Source organism: Monodon monoceros, unplaced genomic scaffold (genome assembly GCF_005190385.1).
Source record: "Monodon monoceros isolate NGI ecotype Baffin Bay Population unplaced genomic scaffold, NGI_Narwhal_1 Super_Scaffold_12, whole genome shotgun sequence".
Lineage (NCBI taxonomy): Eukaryota > Metazoa > Chordata > Mammalia > Artiodactyla > Monodontidae > Monodon > Monodon monoceros.
In genome coordinates, this window is record NW_021703768.1 from 8,447,907 (window position 1) to 8,467,197 (window position 19,291).

Here is a 19,291-nt window from a genome sequence, read left to right on the forward strand (position 1 = left end):
GGCTGGGTTCACCTAAATTCTGAACACATCGTGGCACCCATTCTGGCATCATAGCCGCAGTGTGGGTGGAAATCACATCTGACGATGATGTGCTTCTTGTTCATTTTCTATTCCTGAGTTCAAAGAGGCATATAAGAATGATTTTCTTCAAAGTATAGCCAATCAGTCCTCTGCTTTCAACCAATAATATCCAGATGAAATGATAAATCATTATCTTAAACAAGGCACTGGCCACTTTTAATAGGAAATTAAACCATCTGCACTTACTAATCAGGCTCTTTCTTAGTGACATGTTAGGGGGATAGTTTGGATTTTCTGGAATCCAGATTTTGCTCTCCAGCTTGTATTTATCTAAAATGGGGATCATTTTGAACTATAATATTTGGGCCATTTTTGGCATTAAGTTGCCAAAAATCTGAGAAAGTACAGGATCGTGTTTGAACTGCTGGCCTCAGATTTCTGACTGATATGCAAGAGGTGGAATGAATTCTATTGCCCATCCAACACGTTAGTTTAAGAAATACCATAGAGTGGTTTTCTATCTCAATTTTTCTCCCTTCTGGTCTTAAAGTATATTTCACTAGTTACTGTCATCATGGCAACAAAGTAAAACATGTTTGCCTGAATGAGAATTGGTACTGAATCATGGGAAATAAGCTTGGTAGCTTTTTTTCTTTTCTATGGCAAAACTAATATGGTCTTCTGAAAATACTATATGAGACACCTTTCACTAGGAACAGTACATTCATGTCAGGCTCTGATTTTGGTTTTGATGATGCTCTTAGACCCTTTGCAATGTGAACTTACATTTTCAAAAGAGAACAGGTCGCCATTCTTAACACTTCTGAAACATGTACCAAATTTTTGATGATGCAACATATGATCATTAAAAAAATCCCACTTTGATCCATCTGCTACAAAAATATCTATAACACATCTTTAACATAAAACCATAAAAAAGATTATGGAATAGTCATTTTAAAAATCCCTGCCAATGGTCCAACTTTACGTCTTGTTCATTACTTTTCAATTTCCAAAAGAGAAAATAAGCAACGATGAAAGCAATATATCTTCTTGTGTTTTATCAGGTTATCAAAATGGATAACCAGAATGCATTGGTTCTGTATTTATAGAGTTACAAAACATCTTTAAATCAACTAATATTAATGACTTCAATAGGAGAGAACAGCAGAAATAAATTCCACAATGGCCACTGGTCTCCAAATATTTTATCTTACATGGTAATACACTTGAAATATTTGGCATTCCCTTTTGTACATTTCTCAGGCCAAGATGAATGTTCTCCCACTTCACACCCATTGATCAGAATGGCTTTCTAGTGTCTGATAATAGTTAAGGATAGGTAATCAGAGTTAATCAATTTTGGTAATGTCATGTCAACATGAATCACCAAGCCAACATAAATTACCATGAAATGATAGAAACAGTAGAAGGAATAAATGTGCTGGGCATGGCCAATGAGATCTGTGTACTCCAATTTGCATCATCTTAAAAAATAAGAGCAGAGAGCTTGCATATGAGTAGATTTAAGGTTAGTGTTTTAATTCCCTGCCTTCACGGACAAGGATTATTGGAGCTGTGGGATTTAAGCACAGCCCTGCCACATGGAGAGCAGCAGCTTGGAGTCAGACTCAGTGCTTGGCATCCACTACTGCTACCCTACCTGTTGCCTCTGGATAGATGTTCCAGAGTCACTTTTTGAAACAGAAAGACAGAATTAAATATAGTTACCCCAAAATGCCACACATAAGAAAACTCCACTGAAATATAAAAGACACCCTGGGGCTAAGGAAAGTTGATGCCCGCAGGGCTAAGTCAATGCTGAAAGTGGTTTGACAGTGTTGGGGTAATGGACATGATTGATTCTAAAAGTTAGGGAAATCTCATAAAGGGGCACTGGGATATTTGTAAATTCAGACACTAAGGAGGCTGCACCTCCAATGTGCATTAAGGACGTGTTTACACAAAATGACTAGCTGAACGCAGACCTGATATATCTTTTAATAAAATCTCCTTTGATCTGTGGTTACACAAACAGCATCCCTTCAGGTAGCCCCTGGGATTCCCCTGCTGAGACTTTGTCCATAACTTGAAAGGCATCTGACTCACGAACTCTACCAAAGTCTCCAGTGGGAACTCTCACCACACAGGCTTTGATTCCCATTAATTTCACCCTTTTGCAAATAAATAAGGAAATAGAGGCACCTTCGCCTGCACTCTGGGCAGTTGATCCTGCAAGATCCAGGAATCAGCCCACAGGACTGCGCAAGCGGATCGTGGATCCCCACCTGGGAATGTCCAGGACACTCGGCTGGGAGGGACCAGGTACCCTTCTTTTCAAGGTCACCTTCTCCCACATTTGCTTCCTTTCTCTTTGCATCACTGGTGAGTCAATGGGGCCAGACCCGTGGCTCACGCCGTGCCCATGGGCTGAACCCTCCTGGGGACAGAGGCTTCTTCACGGCAGGGAGTCCTCACGTCCACTCGCCCTTTACTCCTCTCAGTTCCTTTAAAATCTCTGCCCACCCTTGACACACACAGGGAACCCTCTTTTTTCCCAGTATTAATGCCGATTCTAGTCAGAATCTACAGGCTTAGTGAAATGTCTCTGAAGGAGCAGGGAAGTTCAGAACCTCCCATAAGCGTCCAGGGTCAGCAGCACAGAAACATGCCTAAAGCGAGTCAGACAACTGGGTAAGGAAACACCCAAGTCTGGGGATGCTGGGTCTTCACGCAACAGAGGCTGATCCTGTGCCCCCCAGAGCACCTCAGAATTCACAGGAGTCCATCTCATTCAGGGTGACAAAGCCCTCAGTGTCATCAAAGCCATCATCTTCAGAGCTATTTGGGGAAGGCCACCCGCTATGCAGCGAGCAGGGATTCTGTGGCACTGCAGGGTTGATATTAACAGTGACTAGTCTAGTCTAGAGAAAGCACTGAGCACGGGGAATCACTTCCAAAGAATTTAAATGTGAGATTAAAGCCAGTTTCCTAATGAAAATCAGCCAAACTTCAATTGTACCCAGAAATAACCCTAGAAATTAAACTGTGATTAATGCCATTTGATGTTAGGCTCAGAGAGATGCAATTTAAAATATTAGTCTCTATCTGTACTGCTTGTACCAGAAAGGAAGGAAGGAAGGAAGGAAGGAAAGAAGGGAGGGAGGAAAAAGATAAAGAGAATGAAGAAATCACACAGTAATTTAAAAGGTGACAAGTGTTGGCAGGAATCCCAACCATCCCAGCCTAAGGAAGAGGTGCTTTATGAAGGTTCCAGTAGAAGTGGTAGGTACCAATGTGAAAGCCCATCACATGGAGGCTTGATGAGGGCTACGGAGGGGAAGCATAAACACATAAGCAACAGCTCTACACTGATGGGAAAACAAAAGTTATTCCATAGATGCTTAAAATACTTGGATTATAGCTAAAACTAAACAAACTGATATCCTGTTAAGTAAGAAGGCGGGATGGAGGGAGGGAAGGAGGATGAGAGAGAGAGGAGAACAATTTTCTTTTGAACAGAGTGTCAGGGAACAAAAATGAGTGAATTTCTTTGCAGTGATAATTGTAAAGATTTATGTAATCAACAACATGAAAATTCCGTTGTAGGGAAGGGTGGTTTCCCTAGTCATTGCACAAGATTGATTAAAGACCAACTTTGATGTCATTTGGGAAGCATTTCCCATCAAGTCCAGTGATACTTTTTTGAAATATCAGTATCCTCTTTCCTAGGGGAAAGAGAATGAACGTCTAAGCTTTGAAAATATTGCGGGGGAGGAATTAAAAAAAAGGCTAAAATACGCTACACAAATGAGGACATTTTTCTTATAGGAAAGTGATGAGACAGGTTGAAGCATCCAATGAAAATCCAACCCAAGGAAAATTAGAAAACTATCTGGCTAAATTTCACTTCCTAAGTGTGGACTTTGCGTAGAAACAGCAATCTCATACAGCATACAAGGAATACGGGAGATGTAGCATGAACTTCCCACTGGAAAGACCCGGAAAATCATTCATTTGAAATCTATCAGACCTCCCAGAGCCCAACTGCAATTTAGACTTTAATTTTAGTAGAGCCGTTTCTGAAAATTTGGGCATATAAGAATATTTTGAACTCATCAACATTCATTACTAAACATAGGATCTTTCAAATCTTTAAATTGGATAGGGTGAAAACCTAACCAACCTATGTAGGCTAAAAGTCTGTGTCCCTCAATGCCCACACTGTAAGTTTTCCCAGATCTGAAGTTTCATTTATCAGTAAGAACATGTCTTTATGTCCACCCAGGCCTTTATCACGACACCCAGAGGCATAAAATGAATAATTTCAATCTTGTTCTTACTTTCAATAATTATTCAACCAACTGCCGTATGTCATGCATCAGTTTTTTGCGAGTAATCTACCCTGTTTTTTTTTTTCTCCTGGGGACCCCTCTGGATAGTATCATAACACCCTGAAATGCTTATGAATGATCGAAGCTCAGAACCATGGAATCATTAAAATCCTTACTTGCCAACACCCTGACTTCTCAAGGTACTTCTTGAAAGGCTGCTGCCCCCAGGCAGGGAGAAGTGGGAGTGGATGGATGGCAAAGCAGCACTGAGATCAAAAACAAGAGGCACCAGAGCTGAACATCTTCTCACCTGAGCTAGAGGAAGCAAATGACCGCTTGGTACTTGGGGAGCCCTTCAATATGTACAGCAACAAGCTGCACAAAGCCAGCTTTACACATCATTAATCCTCTTGGTAGGGGCTGATGGCCATACATTAGTTCTATCAGGGAGACGGAAAATAAAAAAGTTGCTTTTCATTAAATGTCAGGTTTTTCAATACTTTCTGTAACATGGAAAATAAAAAAAAGTTGTCTTCAATTATATTTCAGTCCTTTCAATACTTTCTTCATCAGTATCATGAATGTTCAAGATTTTTCTTTGCAGAGAGAGGGGAGGTGTAGAGTCTGTTATCCAAATGCTAAACAAGTGGTTATTTTACAGAGTGGTTCTTTAGGATGTTACTGTGGACCAGACAGGTGGGCCACCAGGCCGATGCGCGACAAGGAGCTCCCTGAAATGCCATGAAATCCACAAGTCAGAATAAGGTGAGCTTCATGACAGCATGTAGAACATGTTCCCCCTTCATCATGTCTGTACCTCTGCTCTTTACACTCACCTACCCCAGGGACAATACAGTAATGGCAGCAAGACCAAGGGTAGAGCATCTCACACCTCATACCATCACCTTTGCAGATATAAGCCAGGTTGAATCCCTGGGTAACCTCAGGCAAGAAGCATTCCAAGTCCAAACACACACAGTATCATCCAGATTGAGAAGATGGAGATCCATGGTGAGTCATTGTATGGCCACATTCAGATTCTTCATTTTATCAATACTATAAACCGTGCGGAGGTGGGGAGGCTCTCATATAAAGTGCCTAATTTCTTGAATTAAAACATCATGAAGATTTACACTCAAGGTCAAGAAGATGTTCACATTTCTAAAGACCCCTTCCATTGTGGGTGGTACAGTTATGAAAAAGCTCAAGAAAACAACTGACTTGTTAGAAAAATGGACTGAACACAATAAAAAAACCCTGCACACCATGGCTCATTAAACAATGATCAAGAATTGTAGACCAGATTTTCACGATTAGATTTTTGTTGCTTTTAAGAATGTGTCTTTTTGGCAGCAATGGGACACTAGTGGCTTGAAATGCACTTGAGATGTACCCAAACTCCATCTCTGAAGTCTTGGAGACATGGGCAGTCATGGAGCACAGGCCTTGAGGAACTGGGGCAGTTACAGGAAGCCAAAAATAGAAGAACTCTTAGTACTCATCATAGTTATTGAGATCTGTAAAGTAGGCATTAGAATAGGTCTTCCCAGTGAGATGTGGGTTGAAGTATTTGTTTCTTTCCTCTAAGATCAAGTTGTTTTTGTTAAATGCCTGTAAAAAATGAAATAGAAGATTTAGGAATATTCAGTAAGTAGTATTTCAGAAAGAGAATATAGTTAGGAGACAATTACAGTTGACCCTTGAACAATGCAAGTGTTAGGGGCACTGACCCTCCTCGAAGTCAAAAACCAGAGTATAACTTATAGTCTTCCCTCCAGATACGTGGTTCCTCCATATCTGAGGTTCCCCTGTATCCTCAGTGCTGCATTTCAAAGGAAACCATCATAGCAGAGAGAGGGCATCAAATACTCCCTAAGAATATTAAGGAGAACCACCAACTTAACAGGAATATCAAAATTTAGGTAACTTAATGAAATACTGCCATTTGCAGCAACATGGATGGACCTAGAGATTATCATACTGAGTGAAGTAAGTCAGACAAAGACAAATATCATATGATATCACTTATATCTGGAATCTAAGAAACAATACAAATGAACTTATTTACAAAACAGAAATAGACTCACAGACATAGAAAACAAATTTACAGTTACCAAAGAGGAAAGGTGGGGGAGGGATAAATGAGGAGTATGGGATTAATAGATACACACCATTATATATAAAATAAAAAGCAAGGATTTACTGTATAGCACAGGGAACTAGATTCAGTATCTTGTAATAACCTATAATGAAAAAGAGTCAGAAAAGAATATGTATGTATAACTGAATCACTTTGCTGTACACCAGAAACGAGCACAGTATTGTAAATCAACTATACTGCAATGGAAGGACAAAAGAGAAAAAAAAAACAAGAAAAAAAATGAAAGTAACTTAGCTCATGAGAACTCCCTGCATTCACGTGGGTGGTAGGGGAGGTTGGGTGCAGTAACAAGAGCCTGTGATGTCTTTCCAGCCACATTCCTGACCTCTTGTGTAGACACAGTAAGAACAACAGCCACTATTTGCTGGATGCTGGGGTTCATGTACCTTAGTCCATTTAAACATCACAACAATGATACAGGAGTACATAGTGTTAACCCATTTTAAAGATGGAGAAACTGAGGTTCAAAGAAGTAAGTAACTTGTACTCTGAGCCAGGATGCAAAATGCCTCAAATAAAAACCACTTTTATTTTGCCAGGCAGTGTTCAAGGCATTGTGTATAATTTACCTCACTTTATTCTCATTATCTCCAATTCACCAAGAAAAAAAATGGAGGCTCAGTTAGTATGAATACCTGGGAGAAGTCTACCTGGCTGGTAAGTGACTCATAAACCTAGATCTGTCAGGCTCACCCATTTTCCACATTTTCTTCCTTAGAACAAGAAGGAGACTGGTCATTCACTCTAAATTTCTGGGTGAAACACTGGGTTATTAATCACCCACTCAGGAAATTTAACACAATGCATCACCTCCCCCCACCAATTGCACCAGCATCAACATTACACAGAATTGAAGAAACGTCATTATGCTTCAAAGTTATTAGAAGATAGTCTTTATAACAATGTAACAATTGTTCTCAGGATGCCATCCTGGGGATTCCTGTAATGGACCTGTACATGGACCTGTATATCTGATTGACCAAACCCCATCCTCATTTCACTGCTCAGCATGTGCAGGTCCTCAGCACGGAGCTCTTCTCTTTGGTGGGACTGCTCTTTTGGTGCTGAGGCACAGTGGAGGCAGATCTGGATGGTGACCAATCACTCGATAGCTTCCAGCATTTTATTTGTTGCCATTTCCATGTCCCATTTTTAACCTAATTCCCAATAGGTGAAAAGCCACCTTTTCACAGGAACAGCGAAGCTTAAAAGGCATGTCAGAAAATGCTTGCTTGCTCCCTTTGTAGCTGTTGAGATGTCTGCCATGTGGCTGACAGGGTCCTGGTGCTCCGGCCGGGTGTCAGGCCTGAGCCTCGGAGGTGGGAGAGCCAATTTCAGGACACTAGACCACCAGAGACCTCCTGGCCCCACGTAATATCAATTGGTGAAAGCTCTCCCAGAGATCTTCATCTCAACGTTAAGACCCAGCTCCACTCAACGACCAGCAAGCTATAGTGCTGGACACCTTATGCCAAACAACTACCAAGACAGGAACACAACACCACCCATTAGCAGAGGAGCTACCTAAAGTCATAATAAGTTCACAGACACCCCAAAACACACCACCGGATGCAGTCCTGCCCACCAGAAAGCCAAGATCCAGCCTCATCCACCAGAACACAGGCACCAGTCCCCTTGATCAGGAAGCCTACACAAGCCACTGAACCAACCTCACCCACTGGGAGCGCACACAAAAAACAATTGGAACTATGAACCTGCAGCCTGTGAAAAGGACACCCCAAACACAGTAGGTTAAGTAAAATGAGAAGACAGAGAAACACACAGCAGATGAAGGAGCAAGGTAAAAACCCACCAGACCAAACAAATGAAGAGGAAATAGGCAGTCTACCTGAAAAAAGAATTCAGAGTAATGATAGTAAACATGATCCAAAATCTTGGAAATAAAATGGAGAATATAGAAGAAACATTTAACAAGGACCTAGAAGAACTAAAAAGCAAACAAACAATAATGAACAGCACAATAAATGAAATTAAAAATTCTCTAGAAGGAATCAATAGCAGAATAACTGAGGCAGAAGAACAGATAAGTGACCTGGAAGATAAACTAGTGTAAATAACTCCCACAGAGCAGAATAAAGAAAAAAGAATGAAAAGAATTGAGGACAGTCTCAGAGACCTCTGGGAAAACATTAAATGCACCAACATTCGAATTATAGGGGTCCCAGAAGAAGAAGAGAAAAATAAAGGGACTGAGAAAATATTTGAAGAGATTATAGTTGAAAACTTCCCTAATATGAGAAAGGAAATAGTCAATCAAGTCCAGGAAGCACAGAGAGTCCCATACAGGCTAAATCCAAGGAGAAACACGCCAAGACACATATTAATCAAAATATCAAAATTAAATACAAAGAAAAAATATTAAAAAGCAGCAAGGGAAAAGTAACAAGTAACATACAAGGGAATCCCCATAAGGTTAACAGCTGATCTCTCAGCAGAAACTCTGCAAGCCAGAAGGGAATGGCAGGACATATTTAAAGTGATGAAAGGGAAAAACCTACAACCAAGATTACTCTACCCAGCAAGGATCTCATTCAGATTCAACGAGAAATTAAAATCTTTACAGACAAGCAAAAGCTAAGAGAATTCAGCACCACCAAGCCAGCTTTACAACAAATGCTAAAGGAACTTCTCTAGGCAGGAAACACAGGAGAAGGAAAAGACCTACAAAAGCAAACCCAAAACAATTAAGAAAATGGAAATAGGAACATACATATGGATAACTACCTTAAATGTAAATGGATTAAATGCTCCAACCAAAAGACATAGACTGGCTGAATGGATACAAAAACAAGGCCTGTAAGACACTGATGAAAGAAATTAAAGATGATACAAACAGATGGAAAGTTATACCATGTTTTTGGATTGGAAGAATCAACATTGTGAAAATGACTATACTACCCAAAGCAATCTACAGATTCAATATAATCCCTTTCAAACTACCAATGGCGTTTTTCACAGAACTATACCAAAAATTTCACAATTTGTATGGAAATACAAAAGACCCCAAACAGTTAAAGCAATCTTGAGAAAGAAAAACAGACCTGGAGGAAACAGACTCCCTTACTTCAGACTATACTACAAAGCTACAGTAATCAAGACAGTATGGTACTGGCACAAAATCAGAAATATAGATCAATGGAACAGGATAGAAAGCCCGGAGATAAACTCACACACATATGGTCACCTTATCTTTGATGAAGGTAGCAAGAATATACAATGGAGAAAAGACAGCCTCTTCAATAAGTGATGCTGGGAAAACTGGGCAGCTACATGTAAAAGAATGAAATTAGAACACTCCCTAACACCATACAAAAAAATAAACTCAAAATGGATTAAAGACCTAAATGTAAGGCCAGACACTATAAAACTCTTAGGGGGAAAACATAGGGAGGACACTCTATGACATAAATCACAGCAAGATCCTTTTTGACCCACCTCCTAGAGAAATGGAAATAAAAATAAACAAATGGGACCTAATGAAACGTAAAAGCTTTTACACGGCAAAGGAAAACATAAACAAGATGAAAAGACAACCCTCAGAATGGGAGAAAATATTTGCAAATGAAGCAACTGACAAAGGATTAATCTCCAAAATATGCAAGCAGCTCATGCAGCTGCATATCAAAAAACCAAACAACAATCCCAAAATGGGCAGAAAACCTAAATAAACATTTCTCCAAAGAAGATATACAGATTGCCAACAAACACATGATAGGATGCTCAACATCACTAAACATTAGAGAAATGCAAATCAAAGCTACATTGAGGTATCACCTCACACGAGTCAGAATGGCCATCATCAAAAAATCTACAAACAATAAATGCTGGAGAGGGTATGAAGTAAAGGGAGCCCTCTTGCACTGTTGGTGGGAATGTAAATTGATGCAGCCACTATGGAGAACAGTATGGAGGGTCCTTAAAAGACTAAAAATAGAACTACCATGTGACTCAGCAACCCCAGTACTGGGCATATACCCTGAGAAAAACATAATTCAAAAAGAGTCATGTAGGGGGCTTCCCTGGTGGTGCAGTGGTTGAGAGTCTGCCTGCCGATGCAGGGGACATGGGTTCATGCCCCAGTCCGGGAAGATCCCACATGCCGCGGAGCGGCTGGGCCTGTGAGCCATGGCCGCTGAGCCTGCGCATCCGGAGTCTGTGCTCCGCAACGGGAGAGGCCACGACAGTGAGAGGCCCGCGTACCACAAAAAAAAAAAAAAAAAAAAGAGTCATGTACCACAATGTTCATTGCAGCTCTATATACAATAGCCAGGACATGGAAGCAACCTACGTGTCCATCGACAGATGAATGGATAAAGAAGATGTGGCACATATATACAATGGAATATTACTCAGCCATAAAAAGAAACAAAACTGAGTTATTTGTTGTGAGGTGGATGGACCTAGAGACTGTCATACAGAGTGAAGTAAGTCACAAAGAGCAAAACAAGTACCATATGCTAACATATATATGGAATCTAAAAAAAAAAAAGGTTCTGAAGAACCTAGCGGTAGGACACGAATAAAGACGCAGATGTAGATAATGGACTTGAGGACATGGGGAGGGGGAAGGGTAAGCTGTGACAAAGTGAGAGAGTGGCATGGACATATATACACTACCAAATGTAAAATAGATAGCTAGTGGGAAGCAGCCACATAGCACAGGGAGATCAGCTTGGTGCTTTGTGACCACCTAGAGGGGGGAAATAAGGAGGGTGGGAGGGAGATGCAAGAGGGAGGAGATATGGGGATATATGTATACATATATACAATTATACCCCAATAAAGATGTTAAAAATAAATAAATAAATAAATAAGGCAGGTCATCCAAAGAATTTGAAGAATAGATACATGTAATCACTTTGCTGTACACCTGAAACTAACACAATGTTGTTAATCAGCTATGCTTCAATATAAAATAAAAATAAAAAAAATAAGAGGAGCCACTTACCTTGTCCCCCACCCTGTCACCTATGCCACCACCCCTGAGCTTTGCCATCAGGGTCCACCTGCCTTCTCTGCACACCTGGCTGCAGTGGAGGCTGCTGATCCCTTACCTTGATGGCCTCCACCGAGTCATACTTGTCCAGTTTGTTGATGTGGTTAGTTATGCTGGTGTTGAGAGGGGCGGGCGCAACGGGGTGGATGACTGTGGCATCGTGGGACTGCTGCTGGTACCGCTGGCAGTAGGTGTAGACAAGCAGTGTAAGAAGGCAGCCCAGGATGGAGCTGCTGAGCCCCACGGCGATCATGTGGAACAAGTTGAACTCTGGGAAGACAACGTCAAAAGTGAGGCCACCCTGGAAAAGGACGCACTCCTCCCCAGCTCAGTGGGCTCAGAGGAAAAGAGAAGGACGCCATGGAAAGCTCCACACTCCTTCTAAAACTCAGGAAATCATAGGGCCTTCCTTTGAAATGTCGTGGCCACCAAGACACTTCTCTGCAGCGAGCTCAGTGTAGTTTAAGTCAACGCTCTTATGGATTATAACCACCGTATAATATGGTGATCTTTTAAAGATCACCAAATACACTAGCAGAGACACTTTTTTCTTTAAAGGTTTGTAAGAGACCGTTCTTCTGTTTCAAGTGCAGCATGATCTGTGGTCTGGGGGGTTTCTAGTGAACATGTTTTCTGTTTTCCTGAACAGGCTGAGTCCCTGCTTGCAGCCTGGCTGTGTCCTGGGAACAAAGCAAGGATGTATCTAGTACTTCCAATCACTGCTCACCTGCAAGCCCGACTATTTCCCCCTCCTTTATCATTTCATTTTATTTAAAAATGTGTTCCGATTATATCGTTCTTATGTTTTCCATTACATTTTTTGGAATATGAAGATATACATATTGTATAACATTTGATTGCATGAAAATAAAAGTGCAAAAGGATATACAAGAATAAATCTTTTTTTCTTTCTGAGAGGAAACCACTGTCACCACCTTCTCCTGTGCTCTTCCAGAGACACTCTGCGCACTTGCATGCTATGTGTGCGTGTTGTAAACATTATCCTGGGTACCATTTTTTCACTCACATTGTATTTTGGAGACCTTTTAAAGAAAATGGCTTACTCCAAAGAAACAAAGGATTTGTGTCAAAGGAATATGATCTATTAATGGTCATGAAATGACCCTCTTTTTTTAAAGTGTTTTTTCTATCTAATAGCATCTTTAAGTAATTTTCTTTGAGTTATAAATACACAATGTTGAATAAACGAGCTGACATGGACTCATGTCTCTAAGACAGGATTGGTTTGAGTGACATCAAGGTAGCTTAACCAAGAACTGCTTAATCTCTGACAAAGAGCAACAAAAGAAAAAAAGATATTCATTGTGTGTTGGTAAAACACCTTACAATCAAAATTTTAAGCCTTTCAGGGAATAAAGACAACATCTGAGCCATGACCATGAAGCTGAGATTACTGAAAATAAGGTAAAACAAAACAGGACCTCAATTTTTCTATGCTATGTTGGCACCGTATAGCTAACCAGTTGCCTAAGGGTTCTTGGCCCTATGTCTCCACTGCACATCCTGGGGATCTGGCTTTTCTTCCAAGGTGTCCCCTCCATGCACCACCAGAGGGCTGAGTGACACCCTTGCTCTCCCTGCACCCAAATGGGACCACTGAAGATGCCTGCTGGGCACCCCTGTGGATGCCGGGTGAGATTGCTGGGCCACGTGGGGAGGTCCCCAGGGCTCTCGGGGAGAGAAGACCCGTGAGTTTGTCTACTACACCCAGGTTATGGGATGTTTTCTCCTTAAACACCTGGGATCCTCCCGAGGACTCTCTGAGCTGTCCTCGCCTCACCTGGGATCCACAGCACAGGTCGAACATCCTTCATCCGTCCCTAAACCCTCTAAGCTTCTCCCTTTAAGCTGTGCCCCTTTGCTGTTCCTGGACACTGTTTTTCGGGGCCCTGGGCCCTGGGAGGTAGATTCGCTCCAGGAGGTGGATGAACATCGCGTGGAGAGGCAGCCTCGTCCTCTGTTCTCTGTGAACCGGAATGAACGTACTCCACCCATGCTGAGACTCCAAACAGGTGACTCCTAACACGCGTCTCAGGTGTCTTCAGCACCTGGAGCTGGATAATCCAGGAGGACGTTACTAGAACATTCCACAGATATCACCCACTCCCTGACATCCACCTCAATGTTTCACTTCTTGATTATCCTGTCACTGGTTTAACAAAGTGAAAGGAATCGCTAAATCTTTGGCTGTTCCTGATTTTGTCTGAAGACTCTAGGGCTGAACCTGGGACAGCTGGATAAAGCATCCAGGGGCCATTCTACCAGCAACTGCTAGAAGCTTCTACTCTAACCCTGAAGTTGCCCTCAAGATAAAAGAGTGATTTCATACCTGTTGTCATCTCTCTATACTTTAGCCGTTTGGACCCCCCAGGGTCAATGCAGCATATGGATAAAAGTACTTCTGCTGCCCTGATAAAATTATATATAGAAGATGTATGGCTCTCTCCCTATGCAGGTACTTTGTTATTAGTCAAATGAAACATTCCTGCAGGTGCCTGGGGAAGGCTGGGGCCAGCTGACATCTTTATGATGATTATACAGTCTCTGTGTCTCATGCAACTAAAAATAGCTAAGTTGGAACATTTCAATAGGCCTACATTTTTTCTGCATAAGTGAAAAATCAAGCCTATTAAATCTCTTGAATCTGCTTAGCGTGGCTCTTTGCTTTGAATACAATGCTTTTTGCTGTTGATTTTGGTCAGTAAAGCTAGAATAGAAACCAACTACCCAGTCGATTCAAATGGCTGATTTTCTGTGCAAAGTTTGATTCTTCTCAACAAACTGAAAAAAGCATCCCCAAACATCCTTGCTAGGTGATTGTTTTTACCTCTCAGCCCCATCTGACCTCTTACCCACCTACTCTGCTGTGTCAATGTCAGCAGCCTAAGATCTAAACGATTGGTTCTGAATATTATAGATTAATTAAAGTTTCTGTGATTGAATCAATAGCACCTCAAGGCTTGATTTGGTGCAGCCTTTGGTACAGCTGGTTCAAACACGCAGAAGCTGCATTTTAGGATGCAAGTGAGCCTACGGCATCCTGTCCTCCCGGGTGCTCAAGGCCTTGGCAGCACTCCCGTATCTGAACCCTGAGAAGGCTGGCCGAGGAAAGTGGTTTTTGAACTTGTGTTAGGCCTGGAGGGCATGCTGACTGCCCCCAGGTTCTGCCTTGACCTCCCTCAGGGCAGGAACACTCTCTACAAGCTCTGCTCCAGTGGTGACCCCAGCTGTTGTCCAAGAGTGTCGCCTGGCCGGGGCTGCTGTGGCTGCATACCCCAGATACCCTCCTCTGGGACACTCATCACCAGGCCCCTTTTCCCGTGGTGCTCCGGGCTTAAAGCTCACGCTGGGATCCCATTGCCCAGGTCCAAAGCTGGCTTCACTTAGACTGTTTGTGTGAACCTCATCTCTCTGACCCTCATGATCCCTATTTATAAAATACAGATAAAAAGACGTGGCTGCTATCCCTTTCCTACAATTCCCCAAACAAAAATGTCTCTGAAAACTGACTTTTCATCACTCACCTGGCAGTGAAGCCTGACCTGACCTGATCATTTGCTTCAGAACCAGGATGATTGGCAGCTTCACTTCACCTACATTTCACGGCAACGTCATTAAAGAGGTTGGTTACGGAGTGCGACCCCCAGACCTCGCGGTGTCATACGTTATATGACCCGTATTACCCATCTATAACCTGAAGAATGCTGACTTCCAAACCCTGCTCTAGCTCCAAGCGTTTTACGTAAAGAACAGTGGGCTGTGGCACCCACGCGAATGCTCTTTGTGAGGATGAAATAGGATACCTCTACGGTGTCTGGCACACAGTGACTGCTGACCTAAAAATACTACAGCTATAATTCTTCTTATGTGAACCAGCCAACATTCATCTTGCAGCCGGATCCCCAAGTAGTGGCTCACTGAACTGACCCAGTCAGACACCAGACACTGCCCTTCTCAGGCACAGGGCTCTCTTGGGATATGACTTTTGGTTCCAGAGGGGCTGGGGCTGTTTGAGTCCCCACTGTAAGCTCAACACCCCTCACAAAACTGACCCAGAGCGGGTGCTCAGGAAAGATGATTGAACAAATGGATTAACAGATGGCTGACTAAACAGATAGAGCGTCACAGATAGCAGATTCTTAACCAGTGTAGTTAATAACTAGGTACATTCCTAAAACACACCGATGAAAATCCAGATTCCTTCTGAGTGTGAGAGACCAAAGCCCGTTGGGTTGAGCTGCCTGGGGCCTCCCGCTGGAATGGATTATGTTAGAAATGGTTAGGAATAGTCATCAGCTACACACATGAAGATGCTGGTCTTGTGTGTGCTTTTTGGCTCTGACACCAAAGGTGGACCAGGGCTGGGCTCTGATCAATGGACAGCCAGTCCCTCCCATCCAAACAGGATAGAACTAGATGGGAAAGTCCAAAAGCATTATGGATTTGACCCAGAGAATGTGATTTCTGTCATTCAGGGTTGCAGGAAGTTAGAAAAACATCTCTGGAGATATAGGTATAGCTTTTTGCCCATAATAAAATTCTGACATTTTATCATTTCAGCAGTTTGGAGATTTGAGGCTGGTTTCTATGGATTTGCACTATACATATAAAGAAAATGGTTGAATTCTGTTTTACTCATAGGAAATCTAACTGTAGCTAATACCCAGATCACTGGGCCATAAAGCTTATGTCCACTAGACTCACCTGAAGGGCTTATTAAGCCAGAGTGCTGGGCCCCTCTCAGGGAGGTTCTGACTCTGTAGATGGTGGTGCAGCCTGAGAATCTGCATTTCTATCAAGTTCCCAGGTGATACTGATGATGCTGGTCTAAGGACCCCCTGAGAACCACTGATCCAGATGTCAAATATGGATTCCTTAGCATTTCTATTGCCAAAATATAAGGTGTTTGGATTCAGGAGTTTCTCCAGTTTTATTTTATTTTTTTCTTGGCCAGTAGCTGAAACATCATATGAAACATATGGCAAGAGAAATGACTGGAAAATACCTGAAATTAATTAAGAAAAAGAACTTACCTCCACATCTTTTCTCTTCTACGCTGCTGGATCTTGCCACAGATACTTCTGGACAAACAAAGTTTAATCACAATGTATAAAGGGTGTAGGGAAGGAAGATCACATTAATTATTCATTTATGAAATGTCTAATGATTTTGAGTTTTATGTGAGTCAGTTTCCAAAAGCCTGATTAATTGTTTTTAAAAACATATTTCTTTCTTTTTTTTTTTCTTAACCAACCGGAGATGTATTTGGTCAAGGTCACCTTGATTGGAAAGGGGTGAGATTCATTATTACAAAAAGAAAATGCTATGGTCCCTTGGGTTGAAACCAGGGCACTAGTTTCAAAGTAAGGCTGGCATATGGGCTGATTTTCTGTTACAATGTATTCTGCCAGCTGTGGAACCCCACAGTGTTTGTCTGTAGTATTTCTGCCTCAGATTTTTTGTCTCATCAAAGTCAGTGTTGTCACATTGCCTGGGGAGGGGGACCACTCCACCAGAGCTCAGAGGAAATTGCGAAAACAAATAACCTTCCTACTCGGAGCCCATTCATGATCTTTGCCATGGCCCATGTGAAACTGACAAGTAGGATGCCAGCAAAAGGAGAGATCCACCTAAATGTTTAAGCCCAAGGATAAACACCATTTCAAGAGTCCAGAAACACTATTCTCTCCTGTATTGATTTCTCATTCGTTAACGAGAATTAAAAATACGTCTATGGTTGAAAAGGAAACAACAATAAACACTCTTGTAGTTCTAGACCACAGAAGGTTGAGGTGCCTTTTGAGGCTGAAGCTGATAGCTTTTTCTAAAATAATATCTTTCCTTAGTGAAGGAAAACAAGGCATTCCCTGTTATTACCTTGTAAGAGGTTAGTCTCTGCTTTTGGCCCACATCAGAGTGCTAAGGCACATGGTGGGCATATATGTAGGCCCGTGCCTACAGTGAGCATATGATGGGTGACTAGCTATCACTAATAACTAAATATCGATTTCACATGGAAAAGCCTGTAGCCAAAGGGCCAAGCCAACCTCTTCTCCAAGACGAGAGCAAGGACAGCCTCCCTTTTTCCCAAATAAACTAAGGTTGTATGAAGAGAATGGCCCTCTTTTCTCTGTGCAAACACATACGCACAACCTTGCCAAAGCATTTAACTTAATATTAAAGTAACCAAATAACCTATTTTCATTTTTTGAACAAACTATTCTGACCGTGTTATAGGCAATAAATTGTAGAAGACATTGTGCTTAAAAAAACCTTAAAACTCATGGCCTAAATTCAAGTCTACAGACGCAGTTACCTACAAATCTATAATCACCTTGAAACCACAAGAGTTGATTGAATCATCTCTGTTTTAGCAAACAGGACCTGATAGAACAGATAAAACTCCCACCTAGGAATCATTGCCTCTCAAAATATTGGAAATGATTTTGTTTGCACTAATAAGCATCTCCCCTCTTACCTGGGAGGAAATTGGAATCAAAAACACAGGGCCGGCTCTCCGTGGTGTTTCCGGAACACTGGCTGCCCACGGGGAACAGAAGAATGCACTGGCGGATGCGGACCTGGACCCCAGACACATCACACTCGGACCATTCTGACCACTCCGACCAGCTCTCTGCAGGGGCCAGAAGACAAGAGATGCGGCAACAAGACCCACTAAGATCTATCAACCTGGAAGTTGGGTCAGCTTATGTACATAACGTTTCATATGATGTTTATAGTGGGTCTGTGTATAAATAAGATGGACTCGTATCTTATGACCAGTCCAGTAAATAAAATACAAAGGAGCAAGAATAAAAGAACTCATATACCTTTGATTAGAAATAATGTGCTTAAAATACATTTTCTAAAACTCACATTACTTTAATGCTCTAAATTAACTGTATTAGACACTCCATAAGCTAATGCATGAAGCCTGGCTGTGCATGACCCTTCCTTGGCAGAGAAGAGATCATCAATGCAGACCCCATTCCTACGAGGTCATACTCAAATCCTTCTCCAGAAAATTTCTACAGGCCTCAGTGCTCAAGCAAGAGAAATGACAGTGTGTTAATGAGAAAGTCCTGGTTGTGAAAGGGGTTCAAGCTAATACAAATACTTTCTTTCCAGTTGTGAAAACAACTTTGCAGGGCCAGTACACCAAAGGCAGGCTGTACTCATGGTAGAATTCACTCTATCCCTTGTTTACTGCCACTGAAGCACATCCACACACAAGTCATCAAGGCCAAAAGATGAACTAGCTAAAGTCACTTTACCCCAAAAAGGTAGATTCGCTAAGATGTGTTAAATTCACCGGACCTACAGATGTGTGAAAAGAGAGAATTAATACTCATTTTATGTAAGGAGGTTAAAAAAAATGAACTCTCAATATTATTTATGAAATATTAATAATGTAAAATAATGTTTTTCTATGCAGCTTGGTTTTTTCCTCTTTTTAAATTAAATTTGGCAACCAAACTTGTGTTTTGATCCATTGTAAAGGGTATAATTTTCCTTAGAAACGTGTAAAGTGCCAGTTTTGGGGATGACTGAGAATCTGGTTTCTAGGCACTTTTCAGTATACATGGAACCTTCAAGGAAAGTCTGCAGGAGCTAGTTAAAAACGTGTGTGTGTGTGTGTGTGTGTGTGTGTGTGTGTGTGTGTGTTTCAAAGTCGAAGTTAGACTCAGAAGAGATTGTCTCATTTTCATTGCAAGTGGTCCCTACATGGCAGAAAAC

General features: G+C 41.7%; 1 protein-coding gene across 2 annotated transcripts in view; it reads right to left on the reverse strand.

The window, feature by feature from the left end:
* Positions 1–4,398: 4,398 nt before the first annotated feature.
* Positions 4,399–19,291, reverse strand: part of SEMA5A (semaphorin 5A) — a 471,369-nt gene continuing 456,476 nt past the window's right edge. For both annotated transcript variants that reach the window (XM_029215912.1, XM_029215913.1), the window contains 4 exons: positions 18,033–18,188; positions 16,588–16,635; positions 11,592–11,803; positions 4,399–5,966 (listed from right to left, as the gene is read on the reverse strand). In XM_029215912.1, coding sequence (XP_029071745.1) covers positions 5,847–5,966; positions 11,592–11,803; positions 16,588–16,635; positions 18,033–18,188 — 536 coding nt within the window. In that variant the 3' untranslated portion in view covers positions 4,399–5,846. The remainder of the gene's footprint in view (positions 5,967–11,591; positions 11,804–16,587; positions 16,636–18,032; positions 18,189–19,291) is intronic.